Below are 20,196 nucleotides of genomic sequence, written 5' to 3' on the forward strand. Positions count from 1 at the left end.
CACCCTGCTGTCCACTGACCTTACCTCTAGCTCAGAATTGTTAAGAGAAATGTCAGCTATGACTGTGAGAAGCTCGTCATTTGCTCCCGCAGCCTTTCACAGCAACATATAAATGACCTCTCCTGCCCTTCAGACTGGAAGTGCTCTCTCCAACTGTAGGATCAAACACAAATCATTCATACCCAGCTACAAAAATACACCACAGGCTGGCACAGAAAACAGAACTGTGCTTTAAAAAAAGATCATCAAAACAGAAGAGGCAATTCCCCCCTCCCCTCCCAACTAAACCCTCACCTACTGACACCTCTCAGGGTAAGGACAAGATCACTTTGTTTGGTATGATTGATACAGCATAGCCCATATCTAGGAGTCTCCGAGGCATGCCTCGGGCTGCGCCTGTCTTGTAAATTAAATGCTCTCAGGACCATTCTATGGCACTGGAGCCAGTGGCTTGAAACCACACTGCTAAACTCTCATGATCCTCGAAAGAAGGCGACTACATCCACACTACTTGTTGAAAACCATCACTAGCCTATCTAACCAGGGCCATGTCCAGGGCTGTTCTAACACCCTGAGAGGATAGGTGATCAGTGACAGCCTGACTCAGGGAGGTTCCCTGCGCTGTTCAGTAGTACAGATGCATCTTCCCTGTCCAGCTACCCAAAACTGTTCAGATCTGGGGCATGTGCAAGGTGCATGACAGCTGCCTCTTGGCTCACAGAACCAAATTGCCTTTCCTTGAAAACAAGGCACGTGAACAAGGAAAGAGGGTGAAAATAACACACATACAGCTACTACCCGGACAGAGCTATGATATAGACATGGCACACCCCGGGCTCAGAAGTACTCACTCCAAGCATCTACTGTTTAGATATATAGTTCTAGAGAGTCAAGTTTTCAGAGCCATTAAATGCTTAAAGATAGAGATGGGAGCCATCACCTCTTGCAATGAATAGGAATCATTAGCCGGTAAGATGTACAGTGGGATTTTCAGGTTAGGTGCCTCAATCCTATTGCAGTTGACTGGAATTATATCCCTAAAGATGTTAAAAGCCTCTGTGTGAGAGAAATGCCTCTGTTATCCCTCGGCAGCCAAGCACAATGTCTCTAATCCATTTTGCTGGCTTATGAAGGAAAGAAATACAGAAGTAATACTACAAGCAACTGTTCTCCTCCTCCTCCTGGGTAAATAAAAAATATCACCTGCATATTTCAGCTTTGAGATCTTGCTTCAAGTCTATTTCTGAGCAAACAAATAGAAGTCCCATGGAAGCTGCTGAGGTAAATTTCAACATTGCCTGGTAGCGTGAGACACAAGACAGGCAGAAATAGTTAAATAGTTTAATCCACACTGGTTTGGCATTCTGTCAAAGGGTTTTTGCAGAAGTAATTAAAAAAGAGAACCCGAAGTCATTAGAAAGAACAAATAATTTTCACAGTGACACTTTACTTTTTTCCCTAGCATCCTTTCATTGATACGTGTTATCCAGAACTCTGTAATCTGCACAATCAATTTAAAACACCAATATACAGTTACCAACTCACTTTAAAAAACTAAACTAGTAAAGAATCACAGCACTCTTCATCAGTTGGTTCAGCAGCAATTAGATAAACTGGCTTTACAGTCTGCAGCATACTTTCATCTCACTTACAGAAAGATGTGAAGAAGAGCTAGGCTATAAGATTAAAAAAATCATATTGTCTACCATAGCTCCCATTATTTTGAATCAAATAACCTTTGAGATAAGTACATATTCAAAATGAATATTTGAGAGCAGTAAACTGGACAGTATCTTCTTATAAAGCAGGTTGGTGAGGAACAAGAAACCCATGGACCAGATACAGTCTATGACTTCACTTTGATAATTTGGGGTTGGGTGATTTTGGGGGGATGCATCTTGACAAGAAAGAAAGTGAATCTGTGCCCTGACAAATGGGTCTGACAGTTCTCCCTGGGCTGTGGAAAAAAAATTTCTCATTTCTGCTATAAAGCAATTAGCACACTAGGAGAAAATAACAACACGCACTGACACAAGGTAATACACCACATCAACTGTTCCCATAAACCTTAACGGTAAGTAGGAGGGACAGAAATAAAAAATGTTATCCTCCTTACTGAAACAAGGGCCATCTTTATCAAAAATAAGTTGGATGCATTCATGCTTGGAAGCTAAATTTAAGATACCTGAAAGAGGCTCCATTTTCATAAACTGTTGAGCACTCGTCTCTGAAAAAAATCAGTCTTTAGAGTCCATCTACCTTCAGTGTCCCAAAGACAGGAGCCACTTAGGAAAATTCAGAACACTTCACTCAAACACACTACCTTGTCTTCCTTTAAAATCTCCCTTTCAAAATCCTGGGAGAATACTGCCGATGAAGATAGCATTTTCTTTTTTATGCTTGGATTATGTGCCAGTGTAGCAAAATCCAGCTACCACTGCTGGCCTGCATGGACCACGCAAGACACCAAGAAGGAGGATCTCTGCATCTCTGCATGTTCATCCATGCTTACAAAACTGAGGATGCACAGATCTAAGAGACTGATTGACCTATTTTAACTATTTGCTTAACCGGTGATCAATCCCAACAAGTTTCTCATCTGCTCTTTTTGATTCACACTTTTTTGTATATTTGTTCATGACATGCTCTTGAAGGAACTGAGGACTGATCTCTGTTTGGATAAAGACATCAAGTAAACTCTATTTTATTATGATGCTGCCACCTATAGTCTTTCTGAATACCACACTACCCCTGCACAGTTTTGATTTTTATTTAGATTTATAAAAATTACATTGTTTATCCTTTGATAAAACCCTCAAGGCCCCCCTCCCCCCCCCCAAAAAAAAAAAGTGAAATAAAAGGTTTGGGGGAACAATCTTTTGTCATCTTTCTTCTGTGATTTCCAGCCCCGAAGATATTCCCGCTCTGATGTTCTCTGATGAAGACTTTGCCATCAGCAGGTTTGAGAAGAACAGATGACTCTAAGATGAATGCTTACCAAACTAGCATGCGTGGTTACTTCCGAACAACAGAGAGCATGCCTGAGCACACTACACAACCAGACCACAGTGCAGAAGACAGGGATGGAAACAAAATCTAAAGTTTCTCTGAGGCCAAATGGAGAATTCTCACCAGCTACTCCTACATATATACTTCATTCATGCTCTGCTTCTGTACATTGATTAGTACCACTAAGCAGTGACATTAATTCTCTTCCTCTCCCAATGTTTTTCTGCACAATAGTTTTTTTAAGCTAACATATCATTAAGTAGAAAACAGATCTTGATGAGACCAGACTTGTATGCCTTTTTGCTGCAGAGCCGCACACAAAGTGATGTAAATTCAGAATCTCTCTGCTCTGTAGTCTTACAAGCAGAGACCTAAGCCATATGGATGTTTTTGCACAGCATTCCCAGCTATGAAACTGTCAACTCAGTGGTGATGCATTAAACATTATACCAACTCAGAAGGCCCGCAGCTACAGAAATTAGCAGTTCATTCTTCTTGCAGGAGTGGAAGTGGTTAGAAGGACAGAAAGCGTGTCTGTACCTCCTTAACTTCCGATTTGTCCAAGTATCTATGTGTCTCTTGCACGTTTCCATGGTCAGCTGATGCAGCGCAACCCCTGCTTCTGCCCAAACCCCTAATACCTTGCAAAAAGCTTAGTGATACTGATTCCAGTAGTAAGGAAAGAATGTCACAACTGCAAGATTGCAGGAGTTACTAATTTTGATGGCATACAGTGCCCTTTTATCTACACATCTGAGTCCTTCTTTAAGTTCCATGTTATATATATTGTATTTATAGCTTCTTTCTTCAGTTCTAGAATATTTTCCATTAAGAAGGAAAGAAATCTAATCAAGTGTAGAATCAAATAAAACCCATAATTCTAAAATACAGGCAGCTGATAGCATTGTATTAGACAATGAGCTAGAAGATGAAGGTGTTCCTTTGTTATCCTATTTTTCTTTAAATAGCAGAGTTGCCGAAGCTGATGTGATAAAAGAAGAATGACAGAGAGGAAGAGAAACTGGGTAATCTTCCCATTTCGCTATCACTTTTCGATACAAAGGTGTAAAACTGCAACTTGCCTCCCCTGCCCAGTACCTTCATGTGCTACAGATAAAAAACCACAAAGCACACTGAGTTTTCAGCTTTTCAGGGAGGCAACACCATTCAAAATAAATTGACTTTCAAAAAAAAACCCCAAACTCTTTTGCTGTTTAAAAAAGCAGAGCTATTGTGTATTTTCATCCATAGAATATAATAAACTCTTTATGGAGACTTTAGCTTAGCAGCGCGTGCTGAAGCACTTTTTATAACTCTATGTACTCTCCAGAGTGTGTCTCCCTTGTAAATTCAGACTTGCACATCATACCTAAAACCATAAGTGTAGCCATAAAAGAAAAAGCTGTACTTCAGTACGGTCAATATATTTTCCTTGGAGGTTTCTTTTTAAAGCTACTTCTGTCTTAGCTTAGCAACGTACTTCATCAGAAAACCAGCTGGTAGAGGACACCACCAGAAGTACGTACCACCTCGTACACCCATGGGTTTCCCATGCTCCCGGGGCTGACTGATGAAGCTCTGAAGCAGCTGAAACCACAGAGAACCACGGGCCTGAGAATTCTGAGAAACAAAATGTACTGGAAGAAATATCAAAGAAATCAGTGGCCTGTTTTATCTCATTCTCTTTGAACATCAACCGACAGGCCAAAAAACTGTTTGCCCTAAGTAAATACTCTTGTAATTACACTTCACTAGACTCTTACAAGATCACGAAGAGTCAATGGTGACAAACTGCTAAAAAATCCTACTGTCTCTCTTATACCTGTTTTGACGCATATTTCTCCAAGTCTTCGATGCAATTTTCCTCTTCAATTATTTCAAAAATTGCCAGAATTGAAGGCATCACCAATGCATACAGTGAAACTTGCTCCCAAAGTACATTTCAAACATGCTCTACAAAGGTACATGCACCATCTGCTGTTTAAAGGGCTCCAAGACAGTTTTCTGTTCGTTAAATTCCTGCAACTACTGGATAAGCTACTACTGCCAAAAGGAATTTTGTTGGCTCCAGCTGAGGCTATACAGAACATGGACATCAGGAGTAGCGGGACTTGCAAGAGGTGTGAACACAATAAAATGTTACCCTTGAAATCAAGACAATGATTATTTAAGTCTCAGCTTCATTAAAAACATCACTGCTGATTGTTTTTGCAGAAACATCTACTAATCCATTCATGCTGTACTCCCAGACTGCTGTCTGTATTTTCCCAGGTGTCGACAGACCCAATTGCTTGTTTTTGAACTGCCAAGATTCTTAGTTTCACCCTGTTGTAACTCATCAAACAGATGTGGACATTTTACACTCAGAATTCTACAATGCACAATGTTCACACTTTATAGACACCAAAAATTAAAGTACTGTAGAATTACTGTACTGATCGCATTGTTCACTTTTATATTTAATTTTAAACCCATCCACTTTTAAATGTATTTCAGAGCAGCCAAAGACCCCCTTGCTTCTTGCATTGCACTTTATTTTATCCACATCTACCTGCAAAATGTTAATCTAATTTGACACTGAATTAGAAAGATCTTTCCATTAATGACTATATGAGATCACACACATTTAATGAGCGTATCTTAGCTTAGCCCTCTTCACCTGGGGTGATGGAGTGAGAGAGGCTGCAGTACTACTGGGGAGGGACTTGTGCTAGTACTGGCCTATTTAAAAACATAAACTGAGAGGACCCGTCTTTATCAAACCCAAAGCTGAAGGATGGAGAAACATAATTTTGAGGGAGTTCTGCCAACTTTAGGCTAAGGAGCAATCCACAGAAATGCTTCGGTACAGATAAAGCCATCTTCCTTAAGGGACAATTTTGTCCATGAATGGATATTTCACTATAACAGAATGGGTAACTAAATGGTCTCCTTTCCTGACCTTTTTGCATAGCCTCTCTTTTCTCTTTAATAATACAGAACCATAAATCTCTCCGTAAGAGAAGACTGTATATTTAATATCTTGGACACATTACATTTTAGTGGTTTATGATTGAATTTCCATCTCTCCTGTGATTGTTAATTCCCTCTCAGAGTATGCAAAGCTGGGAAATGAAGAAGCTTTTTCCATATGAGTGTGTTACAGTCCTGGCATGTGCAGCCTTCGTTCTACTGCCTTCCAACAAAAATTTCCATGTTCAAATGGACGTCCTTTAGTATTTTGGGCTCATACAAACCGGACACATTCAGTTCATCAGCACCTACATTCTCAGAAAGGCACTTCTAGGCATCTGAAAACATAAAGAAAGATAAACGAATTGTGCATACCTGAATATATATACTACATTTAATGAGCCAAAGCCAGTGCTTGCTGTTAAGAAGCAAGACCTCAGAGGGCGAGAGAATTGATTGCACTCCACCTGTGCAGGGCACTGGACAAGAGATCTGTGACACTAGTAAAAACCGACTTAAGAGACACCTTTTCTTTCTGCACAGCGACTGCTCTGTAGGGTCCCTATCCACAACAGAGACTGATTGTGCTGGCAACGTGCATCTGAAACCAAGAGTGGAACGGCCGGATGCTCTACAAGGCGATGGCCATTTATTACATCTTCACACAAACACAGGGAGAACTTGTCCCTGTGTCATTCGACATCGATGATTTCACTTTAGTCCTGCTGAATCCAAAATGTAGCTTTGCTACTGCAATAAATATTTGCCCGAGACATTTAATAATGTGATGACATTTAATAATATTTTCAGTTCCTCGGTAACAGTTCAGTGCCAGTCCCTGCTATTACGGAGCTCGCTCTTTCCTCCTCTTTGGTACTCTTCCGTCATGACTATAAATACTGAATCTGCCAGCCAAGTAACTTACAGCTGTAAATGTCCTGCACGAAGGGACAGCAGAGGATGTCAGTACTGCTCCAGGCTGCATGTGAGTGGAGCCCTTTTCTCTGGAAAGCTCAGTGGCAGGCAGAAGGCACTCATATTCCCATGCACTGCCTTAGAAGTAACACTACCGCACAGGTTACATTTTTTTTTTCCAAGAGAAGAATCAGACTATGTATATCCACTTCATGCTAAAGAAAACATTTTTAATTAAGAACACAGTAGAAGTACAGTTCACAGAGTCATTGTGAAAGCAAAGAAACAAGACCTTTTACTGTGTATAAACTCTGACATCTGTACATGGGCAAATTAATTACCCATCACTACAACCACAGACAGTTCCTACTTCATCAATGGACGAAGCTAAATGCACCTGCTCCCTTTTCTTTAATGATAAGCCAACTCCTACCATGAAACTGCCTTCTTTCAATGATTAAAGAGCTACAAGGCAAGTGCCAGTAATAATGTTACATTTTTTCCTTCTGTAATCTAATCTTTGCCCTGTAGAAACTGCTGATGAGAGCTCACTTCCATTTAAAATTTACATAAAAACAATCCATATCATGTTGCATGGAAAAGGACTGGTGCCCCAGTGTTTATTGGCACGGCGATACGAGGAATGAGAAATTACTCCGATGCAAAAATGATATATAGCCTTGTATCAGTATCAAACAGGCTTTGATGCATGGTTACTATTTTTGGCTGCTAATGATATGTGAGTGATAAAGCAAATGAACTTTTTAATGATGACAAATACAGGAGAATATACAGCACCGAGTAGAGAATGTGACGTCCAACTGAAGAAAGATTTATGGGAGCTAATTATGGTATGTTAGATTTATAATGGAAAAATAGGAGAAGAGGAAAAACTTCTGAAAGATCTTGTGTGTGCCAACCTGGAATAAAAATTTTCTTTCAGACAAAGGATGTGATGTATAGTCCACTGCACACTTCTAGCTGATATTTATATTGCTTTGGTATTTATATGTATATAAAGCCTAAGACATGCATGATTTTATGCGAATTAAACACAATTAAACTAGCTATAGAAAAAAAGTAGATTTTTAACTAGTGTGAAAATATGCAAATAATTAGTATTTACATTGGTATTAAATATACTTTTTTTTTTTTTAGTTAATTGTAGGGCAAAACTGGCAGGATGATGTTTTCACAACTAAAATAAATTTCACTGCACTCTTAAAGCTTTTTTAATTGAAGAGATTCCCATACAGTGACCTAAGATCTATCAGTGGCAATTAAAATTCAATACAGTAAATATACTATTGACAGTAAAGTTTGTCAATAGAAGCTAATATAATGATGAGAAAAACTGAGTCTGAGATTTCAAGTCTTACGTCCAAAAATATATTAAAGAGGGGAAGAAGGCACAACGTTTAAGGATAATTTCAGGCCATGGGATCCATTAGCATTTTGCGAGACGCCTGAGGAACGGGAGAGGGGGAAAGCCACAGCCTTTCGGGGCAAGAAAACAGGCCCCCAAGCTAAACTCGGCCTTCCTGAGCGGCGTGGAGCCGGTGGGAGCGCAAGCCCGGCTCACCTCGGTCTGATTCACACCTTTGATGAACCTCGAAACGCCGATGGCGAAGGGGCCTTTCGTGTACGCGGAAACCAGCGCCCGTGTCTTCCCACTATCTGCCTAATTAAACGCCTATTTTGATTCAGATTAAGCGACTCCCTTCACTGTACTCGCTGAAGAACAGCCCCGGGAGAACACAAGGGGAAACCGAGCCCTCCCCCGCCGGCCTGCGCTTCCCGCCGGCCTGGCGGGCGGGCACTGCCGTGGCGGCCAGCCCCCCCGCCCCTGACGGCGGCGACGCCCGACGCTTGGCAAGAGGGAGCCGGAGTGCGGGGCTACCGTCGCCCCTCCGCGCCGGTCCCGGCGGGCTGGCGGGGTCCCGGCGGACTGAGGCGGGCGGCGAAATCCCGGCGGGGGAGGCTGAGGGGAAGGGGGATCGTGGCGGGCGGGCTGAGGCGAGGGGGGCAGTGGGGAGCCCCGCGGGCGGGCTGAAAGGAAGGGAACCCCCGCGGTCGCCCGGCGTTGCCACCGAGGCGCAGGAGGCGGCTCTGCCACCTCCTCGCACTTCCACGACCGAGCCCGATGCAAAGGGCCTGCAGCGAGGCTGCCCCCCGCAGCGTCCATCTTTGGGCACCTGCCGCCGCGTCCTGGCAGGTTTCGCCGCCTCCCGCCGCGCGGGACCGCCGGTAAGACGGGGAGCGGCAGAGCCGCCGAGGCCTCCCAGCGCTCCGCGGCGACGTGCTTGCCCAGACTCCGCGGAGACTGACTTACACTCCGCGAGAGGCTCCGCGCTGCCTTCACTCACCTGGGGCCCGTGCGAGGAGCGAGGCGGCAGCCCTCCGCCGCCGGCCGCGGCGCGGCCCGGGGCACCGGCAGCCCGCAGGCGGCCGGAGAGCGGCTGGCAGCGCCCGGGAGGCGACGGGGAGTGAGTCAGGCGGCACCGGCCCATCCGAGCGCGCCGCGCCAGAGCCACTGACCTGCGGCCACCTGCCCGCAGCCCTACCTCACTCCTCCCCGCCCGGCCCGGCGGGCCCGGCAGCCACCTGCGGCGCAGGACCCGCCCGCAGCCGCGGGGCCAAAGGTGAGGCGAGGCGGCAGCGCTGCCCGGGGAGCTAGCGGGCGGGGTGCGGCGAAGTAAAGGGCACGGCAGCCAGGGCAGCCAGCGCAGCCCAGGCCCCCGCCGCGGGCCAGCGTTGGGAAGAGTCGGCCCCGGCGGGGTCCGTGAGGCACATGGGCTGAGGAGAAGGGAGCAGACCAGCAATTGTGAAAGAGCTGTTTCACCACTAGAGCTTTCTGCCTTGGCTTTTCTTTCCCCTTCGCCTACTGGTAGTGGTTTAAGGTAGCGACTGGCCATCTCCAGGTTTTTTCTCAAGCGAGTTAAAGACTTGGGAGTTGGCAGGGTAATTGCAGCATGTAGCTACAGTCAGTAGGGACATCTGCTAAAAGCAGATCAGACCCAAATTAAAAATCAGTCAAGATCCTTACAGTGGTATCAGAGTGAAAGGCTCTAGCTGAAGTTGCTTGCAGCTGTGAATAGTAGTACATTTGGATATGCAAATAGTGTATTTGAAGCTTGTTCCATGTAAGAGGCGAGAAAGGAAGGCTGGAGGAGCTGGCTGGAAGACTTGACAAAAGTCTTAACATCAACGGAATAGTTTCCCACTTTGGCATCTATCTATTTCAATAAATTCCTCTCAAACTTGGTGATTTCTAGTTTCAGCACATAGCATCTATGTCTTTACAGACAGTCTCTCTGGTGTAGAGTCAGTGAGTCTAAGGACAGCAGTTTTGCATAGAAAACACAGGTGTTGCCTGAAAAAAGAAGAAATACCATGCTACATTGTCTCGCAGTCCAAGGTAAAAATGCTAGAATGAAAAATGCTGTGGAGCTTGATTGTTTCTTACAGCAGTGGTAAGGGGAGTGGAAATGAAAATGGAAAACTGGTGCACACTCAGTCTTAAAATGAGAAATCATTTCAACATTACTTCTAGAGCAGTCACTGTGAGTCAAAAAAGAAATTAAATTATAGGTTTTATTTCTATTAAGTAGCATTGTTTTTAAAATGCATATACTATTCTGGCAACAATTTTATAAAATATTACCATGTGCAGGAAAGACATACCCTTGTGTGAAGCAAATCTGAGAAGCACATTGTTCACCTGCTAGGGTGCACTGCAGCTCTGACATCAAAGAAGTTTTCTGCTTTGTGTACTCTATATAATTGCTGCATTCAAGGCGGTGTTTGTTCTTCTCCCACCTCAGGAAATAAAACCACTGAAAATACAATGTAGATGAGAAACACAAGCTAGAAACTTTAAGCTTGGACTTTTGTATCTGCTGAAATAAATGATTAAGCTCCTTCATGTATTTTAATAGAAGTCAAATGTGGGACAGCCTAGAGAAAAATCAAATTGCAATATATTAGAGAGTCAGGTCAAAAAAATCCATTGGATGGAAACATCATTTCAGGCCATGTCTTATACATAATGTTTTAATTATAAGCAAACTTTGTTTCTTCAAAGTTTATTAATAAAAAATCTGATCGGTCATGAAATGAGGATGTATGTTTTGGAACAGTCAATCCAAATCAAGTCACATGAAAATTTTATCCATCTTAACAAGCTATTTTTCTTCAGTGTGGAAAGTGTCCAAAACGTAAAACCAACTGTGAAATACCTTTCCACCTGTTCAGATAACTGTGTATGTTAATACCACAAAGCTATGTATGATTCATTCATCTTCATTTCACATACTCCCTCTGCTGGAAATTAATATGAAGGTTCAGTGGATCAGAGGAAAGATTATTAAGAGTGCAAGATACATTAAAAAACCTCTTGCTTCTTTTACACCTCACACTTCTTTACAGACACTCCAGTCTGTATCAGTAAAACTTGTATTCCTTGTTACAAGGCTATTCATACTGAAATCACTAAGACGTGAAAAGAGGAGCATGCAAATTAACTAAAGATCCCATATATACTAACTTTATATGCATCCTATTGTATCATTTAATATCTGATAGTATCAAAAAGTCAGATTAAATAAATATACAAAAGCAAGAGAGTAAACAGAGCTGCTAAAGCGTATCTGATATTGAAAGCCACGTGCCAATTTAATATTCTACAGTCTCTACTGATACCAACTGGATAAGTTGCTCTCAGAAGAAAGTGGGGAGGGGGTGTAAAATAAAAACCCCAGCTCTATACTACCAAAGAGTACCCCACACCATGTGTGTTCTTCCTGGTCAAAGACTAAACCTACTTGCTTTAACACTGACAGCAGAATCTTAACTCTACTTATATGTTGCTAAAGTTCAAGCGTTATTAGTGACTGAAAGGAAAAAAAATCTGGTTTTCTTTGAGTGGAAACAGCAGGATAAATCACACAGATACATCGTTCCAAATGCTGCTGCAATGTTGCTTGCATAGATTTTGCAAAAAGCAGTGAAATGCTTCTACCCAGCAACACACAACGAATTCTTCCTTCTTGGTGGGACTATACTGGTAATGGAGATACTGTTCTGTATACGTAGTAGCTCCTGTTTCTTCCAGGATGAAGAAAAAGAGACTAAGGAGGGATGATACGAGAGGCACTGAATTCTTTCTAATACGAACAGTGTAAACCAGTTATGCTCAAGTAAAATACCTTCTGCTGATTAATAGTGACAGTTTCCATTGCCATGGGTAAGCAAAATCAGTCAGAAACAACTCCGTAACAAGTGGCTAGAAATTAGAAAAATATTGCTGCAGAAGAGCATGAATACTTTTAAAAATACTATAGGATTCTTTGTTATGCAAAACAGATAATTTTAGATCATCACACAGTAGCTAAGAACAAGTGTAACATGCTCTTATTTCATATAAACCCACAAATTGTATTTTCAGGTTTGCCTATGTAAAAATACTGTGGCAAAAGGCAATTAAAAAAATGTATAAAAATCAAGTATAGCATTGTTCACAGTTGTAAATAAGTGTAACAAATGCAAACAAATGATAAATAGATTTTTGGTGTATGTTTCTTTCCAACCAAAATACTGTAATAAAGCAACAACAAGAAAATCATGCTACCATGAGTAACCCACATTATGAGGAAATAGATTCTATCACAAAATGTGTAACACATTTCAATTTGGGCATATTCAATAGTACTTCCTGGTTTTTGAAAAAAATTAAAGTGTGTTACAGATTAGAGAGTTTGCAACCAAAAATGAAGAACTATAAATAGAATTATAGAATGCTTTGGGTTGGAAGGGACCTTCAAAGGTCATCTAGTCCAACCCCCCTGCAGTGAGCAGGGACATCTTCAACTAGATCAGGTTGCTCAGAGCCCCATCCAGCCTGACCTTGAATGTTTCCAGGGATGGGGCATCTACCACCTCTCTGGGCAACCTGTGCCAGTGTTTCACCATCCTCATTGTAAAAAATTTCTTCCTTGTATCTAGCTAAATCTACCCTCTTTTAGTTTAAAACCATTCCCCCTTGTCCTGTCGCAACAGGCCCTGCTAAAAAGTCAGTCCCCATCTTTCTTATAAGCCCCCTTTATGTACTGAAAGGCTGCAATAAGGTCTCCTCAGAGCCTTCTCTTCTCCAGGCTGAACAACCCCAACTCTCTCAGCCTTTCCTCATAGGAGAGGTGTTCCATCCCCCTGATCATTTTCATGGCCCTCCTCTGGACCCGCTCCAGCAGGTCCAAGTCTTTCTTGTGCTGAGGGCCCCAGAGCTGGACGCAGGACTCCAGATGGGGTCTCACCAGAGCAGAGTAGGGGGCAGAATCCCCTCCCTCGACCTGCTGGCCACACTGCTTTTGATGCAGCCCAGGATACGGTTGGCCTTCTGGGCTGCGAGCGCACATTGCTGGCTCATGTCCAGCTTTTCATCCACCAGTAGCCCTAAGTCCTTCTCGGCAGGGCTGCTCTCAACCCCTTCATCCCCCAGCCTGTATTGATACCAGGGGTGGCCTGACCCAGGTGCAGGACCCTGCACTTGGCCTTGTTGAACCTCATGAGGTTCACACAGGCCCATTTCTCGAGCTTGTCCAGGTCCCTCTGGATGGCATCCCATCCCTCAAAAATATTTTGTTTGAGCTCATTATCTATCTTTACTTAAGGATGAAGCGAAGTTTCATATTCAGCAACGGTCTGAAGGTTTTTAAAATATACTACTGGAGCACTACATAAAATACCCAACCAACAAACGCTGTTCAAGTCCTCTTGGGCTATTACTACAGACATTGCCAACAAGCAGCTTTTTTGTTGAACTAGAAGATACTACTTGCAAACTTCAGCAAATTCAATTAATTCTTTCATTTTTTCTTTCTTTCAGTTTTTGACTTTGCGTTAGGTCAGATGTAGTGGGGTTGCCACTACAGTGACATCGGTCTTTGAATATACTCACTTGAACGATTTTTTTTTTTAACAGTCAATAATTACATAGCAATTAATTGCTGTCAGAAGTCACTTGAAGTCAATATCCCATCACCATTGACAAAAGTTCCTTTGGCCCCATCCATGACTTGATGACCCTTTGCAATTTGCCTGCAGAAAAATAAGGTTCTCATTTCCGTAACATTTTTTAAACAAAGGCTAACCGTAATAATAAAGGCTATAACTTTATCAGAGTACTCTACAAAAAGCAAGTTTATTACACGTTGATATTTATAATCTCATATTCCCTCAATCCCCTCTACTTAAGAGAAGAATTTTAAAGTCCAAATTGCTTAAGAATCTTACACTTTTTAGGGAAGAACTTCATCACTGACTTCTTTATGATCTTATATGGAACGGCTATCACTATTGTAACTAAGGAATTACATCTTGGGACATGGGCCTCTGCACTGTTTTATAGACTAAGATCACATTTCTCAAACTTTTTTGTGATCATCTTCTAAAAAAATCGATATAGCAATATGATTGCAAAACAACAAACTACTTTCTCATCTTCTGGGATGATGAGATGATCATCTTCTCTCATCTGGGAAAAGTGTACAATACGCCTTTTAATGACTGCACAATATGGAAATGGTTAATATCACTATGTCTGATCCTACAGTCTTTATTACTTGCAAGTAGTCCCACTAACACTGGTGATTGCTGAAATTACTTCTGTGGCTGTCCCCCAAATAAAGAATGAAGAATCAGGACCTACAAATTAAAATCAAGTCACCTGTACTGGAAAATGTTGTTGCTCTTATGGAAGATAATCCTAGAATTTAAGTTACAGGTATATATTTGCATTTTACTTTTTTTTTTTTTTACATTATTCATCAAAATACTTTTACAGGCTTTCTAAAGCTACCTGTTCCTAAAAAGTAACATAGAATCATATTTACAGCTCATATCAACAGGTTTTAAAAGGCAGTTAGTAGCATTCATATGGGTTATGCTGTCTTTAATCATTACTCAAATATGAATGTTACTGTTTAATAGTCAGGTTATCACAAACCAAATTCATATGTGAAGGAACATATGTGCAAGATGTACGTTTAAATTATTACCATGACCAACGTGCCTTTGCTTTAAAAAATAAACTGGAGACCTTTTTTAAAATTCTTGTAAGAATGCAGCAAGAAGGATGAATCTATTAAAAAAATGGATAATTTAAATGAATTAAACAGGAATTACTTCTCTATTTCCAAATACAGAAGTATAGATTTCTCAGATGATTTATAGGAGAGAATTTTACATTTTCTCTTGCATTTAAAGTGTGAGAATATAGAACATAGACAAATGTTATGACATAAAGTGCAAAAATTCTAAGCAAGTTTAAGTGCCAATAACTATCACCAAACAATACTCACTCATATTAAAGAATTCTAATTAAAAACTTCGTGCAGTTTTAGTAAAATTCTTAGAAGTTGAACACACCTCCAGTATGTACGGAAACATAAAAAAAAATACATATCTTCATAGATGGATATTGAAACACTGGTATCTGCTGGCATTATTATCTTATTTATCCAAATTAATAAGTCAGACAGGTTTGAAGGGGTGGAAAAAACCCCAAACTCTTCCTATCTTGAGATGGCACAGCATTCTCTCAAGCATAACACTCACATAGTTCAGCAAAAATACATCCAAATCATAACACCTGAATATAGACACTTTTTCCCTGAATAAAGTTTCATATTGTTATTTTCTTTCCCTTTTTTCAGTTACATCAATAACCTTTTAAAATTATGCACACTTTTAAAATAAAACCACACTGTCAGTATAGTCGTTAGAGCTTGCGGGTTTTTGTCTGTTTACTGAGATGGGCCATCTCACACAATAATACAAGAGCTGGGAGAGGAAGCTATCTAGACCAATTTCTTCCCACTGAACAACATTAAGTGTTCAAAAACCTGCGCAAGCATTTGTGAAATAGATTCAATGAAATTTAGCAGCAGGGAAAAAATTATGATTAAATGAGCATTAAACTTGAACTCTAACTCTCCAGATGGTGTGCAGAGTCTTCACAAGCCATTGTGAATATAACATTATAAGTCCTTGAAACAAGAATTCCTAGAAAGAAAAAGAAAAGAAATCTTAATTTGTTTCATGTTCAGTGAATACAGCAATACATTCTGACGTTTCCATGTGCAAAATTTAAAGGTTTTGATTCTGAAAGCACTTTGAGCAGGCTTCCCAGTCTCTTCAACAGTCAATCCAGATCATCTGAAGGATTAGATTTTATTGTACAGAAGTGCTATAAGCTCTTTGAAGTGAAAGGCAAGCTTTGGACTCCTATTAGTTAAGAAAATCAGACAGAAAATGTCTTTCCTGCTAGGTCTGCAAGACAAACTACAAGGCACATCCTTTTCACTTTACTGAAAGAAGGAATCTGGTGCAATGAAGACAGAGAGAAAGATGGAAGAATACGAAAAAGTTACTGTCCAATTTACTTTTGATATCACATTCTCAATAAAATTAAAAGGTGACTGTCTGCCTCATCTCCCATCGCAGTCTGTCGGCTAAAATAGCACTAAAACACCGTAGAGGAGGAAAGGTATTAATGGTGATTCCAGCACTGCTATCTCATTATACTTCATGCAGACTCAGACATTAGCTGTGGAAGAAGCCTTTCTACCAGTGAATAGTTGTTTCTACAATATCTTTTTCAATCCCTGGTAAGTTATCTTCAAGCAATTGAAAAATGAAATTTCACCTCCTGGAGGATTATTTCAAGTAGTATTCTGCTTTAAATCCAACAGGAACTTTCACCTAGATTGTGTTTCATCAATTCCCCATATATCTATTTTAAAAGTCTTAATTCTGTGATTCTGCTGACGATTACACACAAATATTTGCATTAATATTTTTGCTTTTACTTTCTGTCAGGCCATACTTTACATTGGGTTTTCTTTCATTCTCATCTCAATGAATTTTTCTGAATCTTTCTAGAGTTAGCTGGGAGGGAAATGATTTCATCATCCATAAATATTTCAGACATTTCTAGCATTCCATCTTTTTCTTGATACAGACTCTAAGTTCTTGACATAAAATTTATCAAGAACTTTAATATTCTGGACATTAGAGCACTCACCCAGACATAGGTAAATCAAATGTAAATCACTTATACACAGCACACAGATCCAGATTCGGATCTTTGCTCTATCTCAGGATAACCTTATCAAACAGGCTATTTTATTCATCACTGTATCACCACACTACACAAACCTGATAAATTCTTTCCAGTTAAGCTTTTAAAACATAGCACAGACTGCCAAAGTTTCATGTTTTATTGCACAGGTTTTTTTAATGAAAACAATCCCAAACCATTTAGTATAAGTAAGTAAGTCTGGAGCAACCCTAGTTCTTCCCACTTAGCCAAGAAAGTATAACAAAGAGCTGGATGAGGAAAAAAGTTATGAATTATATTAGTATCATGAGCACTCAAAAACGGAAAATAATTAAGCAGAAGAAAACCTGAGTTCATTTGCACTCAAAAGCTACATTGATCTAATTGAGAAAGATTTAGCTTAATCCAGCTGAAGATTTTAAGCGAACAAAGTATTTATACCTGGCTCACATATTTCATTTTTAGCCCTTACTTAAACTCATTGATTCCCAGGAATGTGCAAAAGCAGATCATGCCACATCAGGCCAGCCAGGAGGAAAAAAAAAAGAAAAAAACAAGCAAAAAATCCCCACAAAACCCTAAAAGCAAAGAAGAAAGGAGTCAAATTCATACTCTAGTTTGTAGAAGATTAGTCTTGATTTGGTATTTAGCCAGAAGTTTACTAATTAGAAAGGAATGCTATCACCCTGAAAAGGGGCTGATACAAACAGAAAAAGCACCATAATCGTTAGTATCAGTGTGGTGACTGCATGGATTGATCCTTCTTTTCTTTATGCGGTATCAAAAATAGAAGAAAATGTTATGGTCATTAAAAGTAAATTAAACCATTCCAAATGATACAATGCTTATTTCAACACATTTAAGAGCTATGCTGTCCTCAGACTAAGGAAGAGTAGACGTGATTCTATCAGAGGAATGAAGACTCCCTGTACTCGCTATCAAGGACTGGCAATAGCTACAAAATCACAGTCTTGCGCAGCGGTGTTTTCCTTCTAAGGGCACCAGAACCACTCACTGACTTCAGGAAACTTGTCTCGTATTCTTAGGACCCATGTACTTAGAGGAGCCTTTGTAACAAAGATTAATCAAGTGCCAAAGGTAATAATTTCAGTTACCAAAATATTAACAAAATTTATCTTGGAAGTACACAACATTCTCAAAAGCAGAAATTATTTCCTGCAAGTCATGAATTGAGAATTTTTCCCCCTCAACTGGCAATTTTTTTTAAAGCATGCTGCCATCAATCTAAAAAAAAAGTACGATGCAACAAGCATGCAGCTACCAAATACGGAACTACGCTGAGACTGAAACTGACAGGGGACTAGCTGCAAATTGTGGAGGCTCCATTTCACTGACTGTTGAAAGGAAAGCTGGGCTTGCTCCTCCTCAGGGTCACAAGTATTTGAAGGCTTTTAGAATGCATTTATGTTTCTTGTAAAAAATGCACATATATAGAGTAAAAGCTATTCTGAAAACTACTAGAAGAAGAAAGGCTGGATAGTTGTGAGCTTTTATGTAGGAAAGATGAAAATATTTACATCTATATCTGCACAAAATGGTGGCAAGTCGAGATTTTCTGTAGTGTTATTTCTATTACTGTTTTAAGAATTTATGACTATAGCATCCTGGTGCAAGTAGTTGCTATTAACCATATAGTTTTGATACAGCTCAATAAAACTAAATGAAAGGAGTATCAGCAAAAGATTGTGGTCCTGAATCTTCTTGTAACTTTTCATGGAGCAATGTAATTCCATGGAATTCAGCCAATATTTCAACAAGAAACATCACAGTTCATCCTTTTATTTCCTCCCCACTCAGTGTTTGGAACTTAAATGTTGTTGAACCACTTACCCTTCCAGGGACCAATCCAGAGACCAATCAGGAGATCGATGATGGAAATGTTCGGGTGATGATGTTCTTAACGTAGAGCTTAACTGATATGAGATTGTACAATTCTGGCGTCGAAGCTCCTGTACAGCACGTTCCCTAAATAAACATTATTTTAAAGCGAGACTAATCACTTTTCAAAAATCATCAAAATGATCTCATAGTCATTATCATCTTTTTTTTTTTCCTATTTAAGATTGTCAGCTTTTTTACTTTATTTTATTTTAAGAGGAGATGTGGTGTTCATCATATACTTTTCTGAAAGACAGATCAGTGACTCTCTCTGTATTACTCCCTTACTCAGATTTAGTTCTACATATCCATTGTCTCTATTTTCCCTAAAAGACAGAAGCTAGCCATGGTTGCTGCAGGTTAAACTCTAAAAATTGTAAAAATTTCCAGGGAGGAAGAGCCTTATTTTAAGGTTATTTACAAGTCTGCAACATAAGAACAATCACTAAAATCAGCAATGACATTAATGTAAGAACAGTGTTGCTTGCAGTATTCTTGTCCTGTTTGAGTTGGCAAGGCCAGTGGACTAGAGTCTACCTAAAGTGCCCTGGAGCTGGTGGATATTCAAGAGATGCTGAACTCCCCATTGGGAAGGTTGTAAAATGGTAGCCTAGTCATTTTGACTGCAAGAGGTGAGGCCTGGATACTGGATCAATCCGTAACTCCTGCATCTGGGTGTAGGGGGAGGAAGTACATAGCATTGAATAATACACTGGAAAATTTTGGAGGTACATACTCATCTGGGATCCTGGTTTCAGACTGCCAATTTTTTACATAAGGAGAATCTAGTCTGGGTTGGATTGGGAAACTGTGAGGAAGGGTGGCTACAACAACCCCTGAGTTTCAGTGTATAACCCCAGTAAAACCTGGACAATGGTTCATTATAAATGAATGGGTGCATTGGGAGGATAGCACTGATCCAGGCTGGAAAAAAAGACTCCAAGTTGCCCAAAACCTTGCAAATGAAGGTATAACTAGGACTGCCCGTATGGCATTGAACTGAAATTTACTCCCGTGTGACTTAGCCATTACCACAGACCTACCTGCGGGGCGGACCACTGAAGCAGATCACCAAAACCTGCAGGAGAGGGATGAGATCCAGCACCAGCTCATGGATCTGAATCTACAGGCAAGAGAAGGGCTCGCTCGAGCAGCAGGAGCCCAGTGAGACGGTAACAGTCTTCTATCCAGCTACCAACATCCCACCACCTTGTGCCTGGGGAGGTGGTGTATGTGCTGTAAAGACTATGGAAGCAGACTTATCTATATTGACTGCTAGTCTTCCTAGCATTATTGCTTTTAAG

At 40.7% G+C, this 20,196-nt stretch overlaps 1 protein-coding gene across 1 annotated transcript in view; it reads right to left on the bottom strand.

Moving 5' to 3' along the window:
• Positions 1-12,492: 12,492 nt before the first annotated feature.
• The window catches only part of TSGA10 (testis specific 10), a 44,320-nt gene continuing 36,616 nt past the window's right edge, over positions 12,493-20,196 (bottom strand). Inside the window, exons 18-19 of the mRNA XM_075135202.1 lie at positions 18,845-18,979; positions 12,493-15,936 (exon numbers count right to left, since the gene is read on the bottom strand). Coding sequence (XP_074991303.1) covers positions 15,912-15,936; positions 18,845-18,979 — 160 coding nt within the window. The 3' untranslated portion in view covers positions 12,493-15,911. The remainder of the gene's footprint in view (positions 15,937-18,844; positions 18,980-20,196) is intronic.

This window comes from Calonectris borealis, chromosome 1, assembly GCF_964195595.1.
Source record: "Calonectris borealis chromosome 1, bCalBor7.hap1.2, whole genome shotgun sequence".
Lineage (NCBI taxonomy): Eukaryota > Metazoa > Chordata > Aves > Procellariiformes > Procellariidae > Calonectris > Calonectris borealis.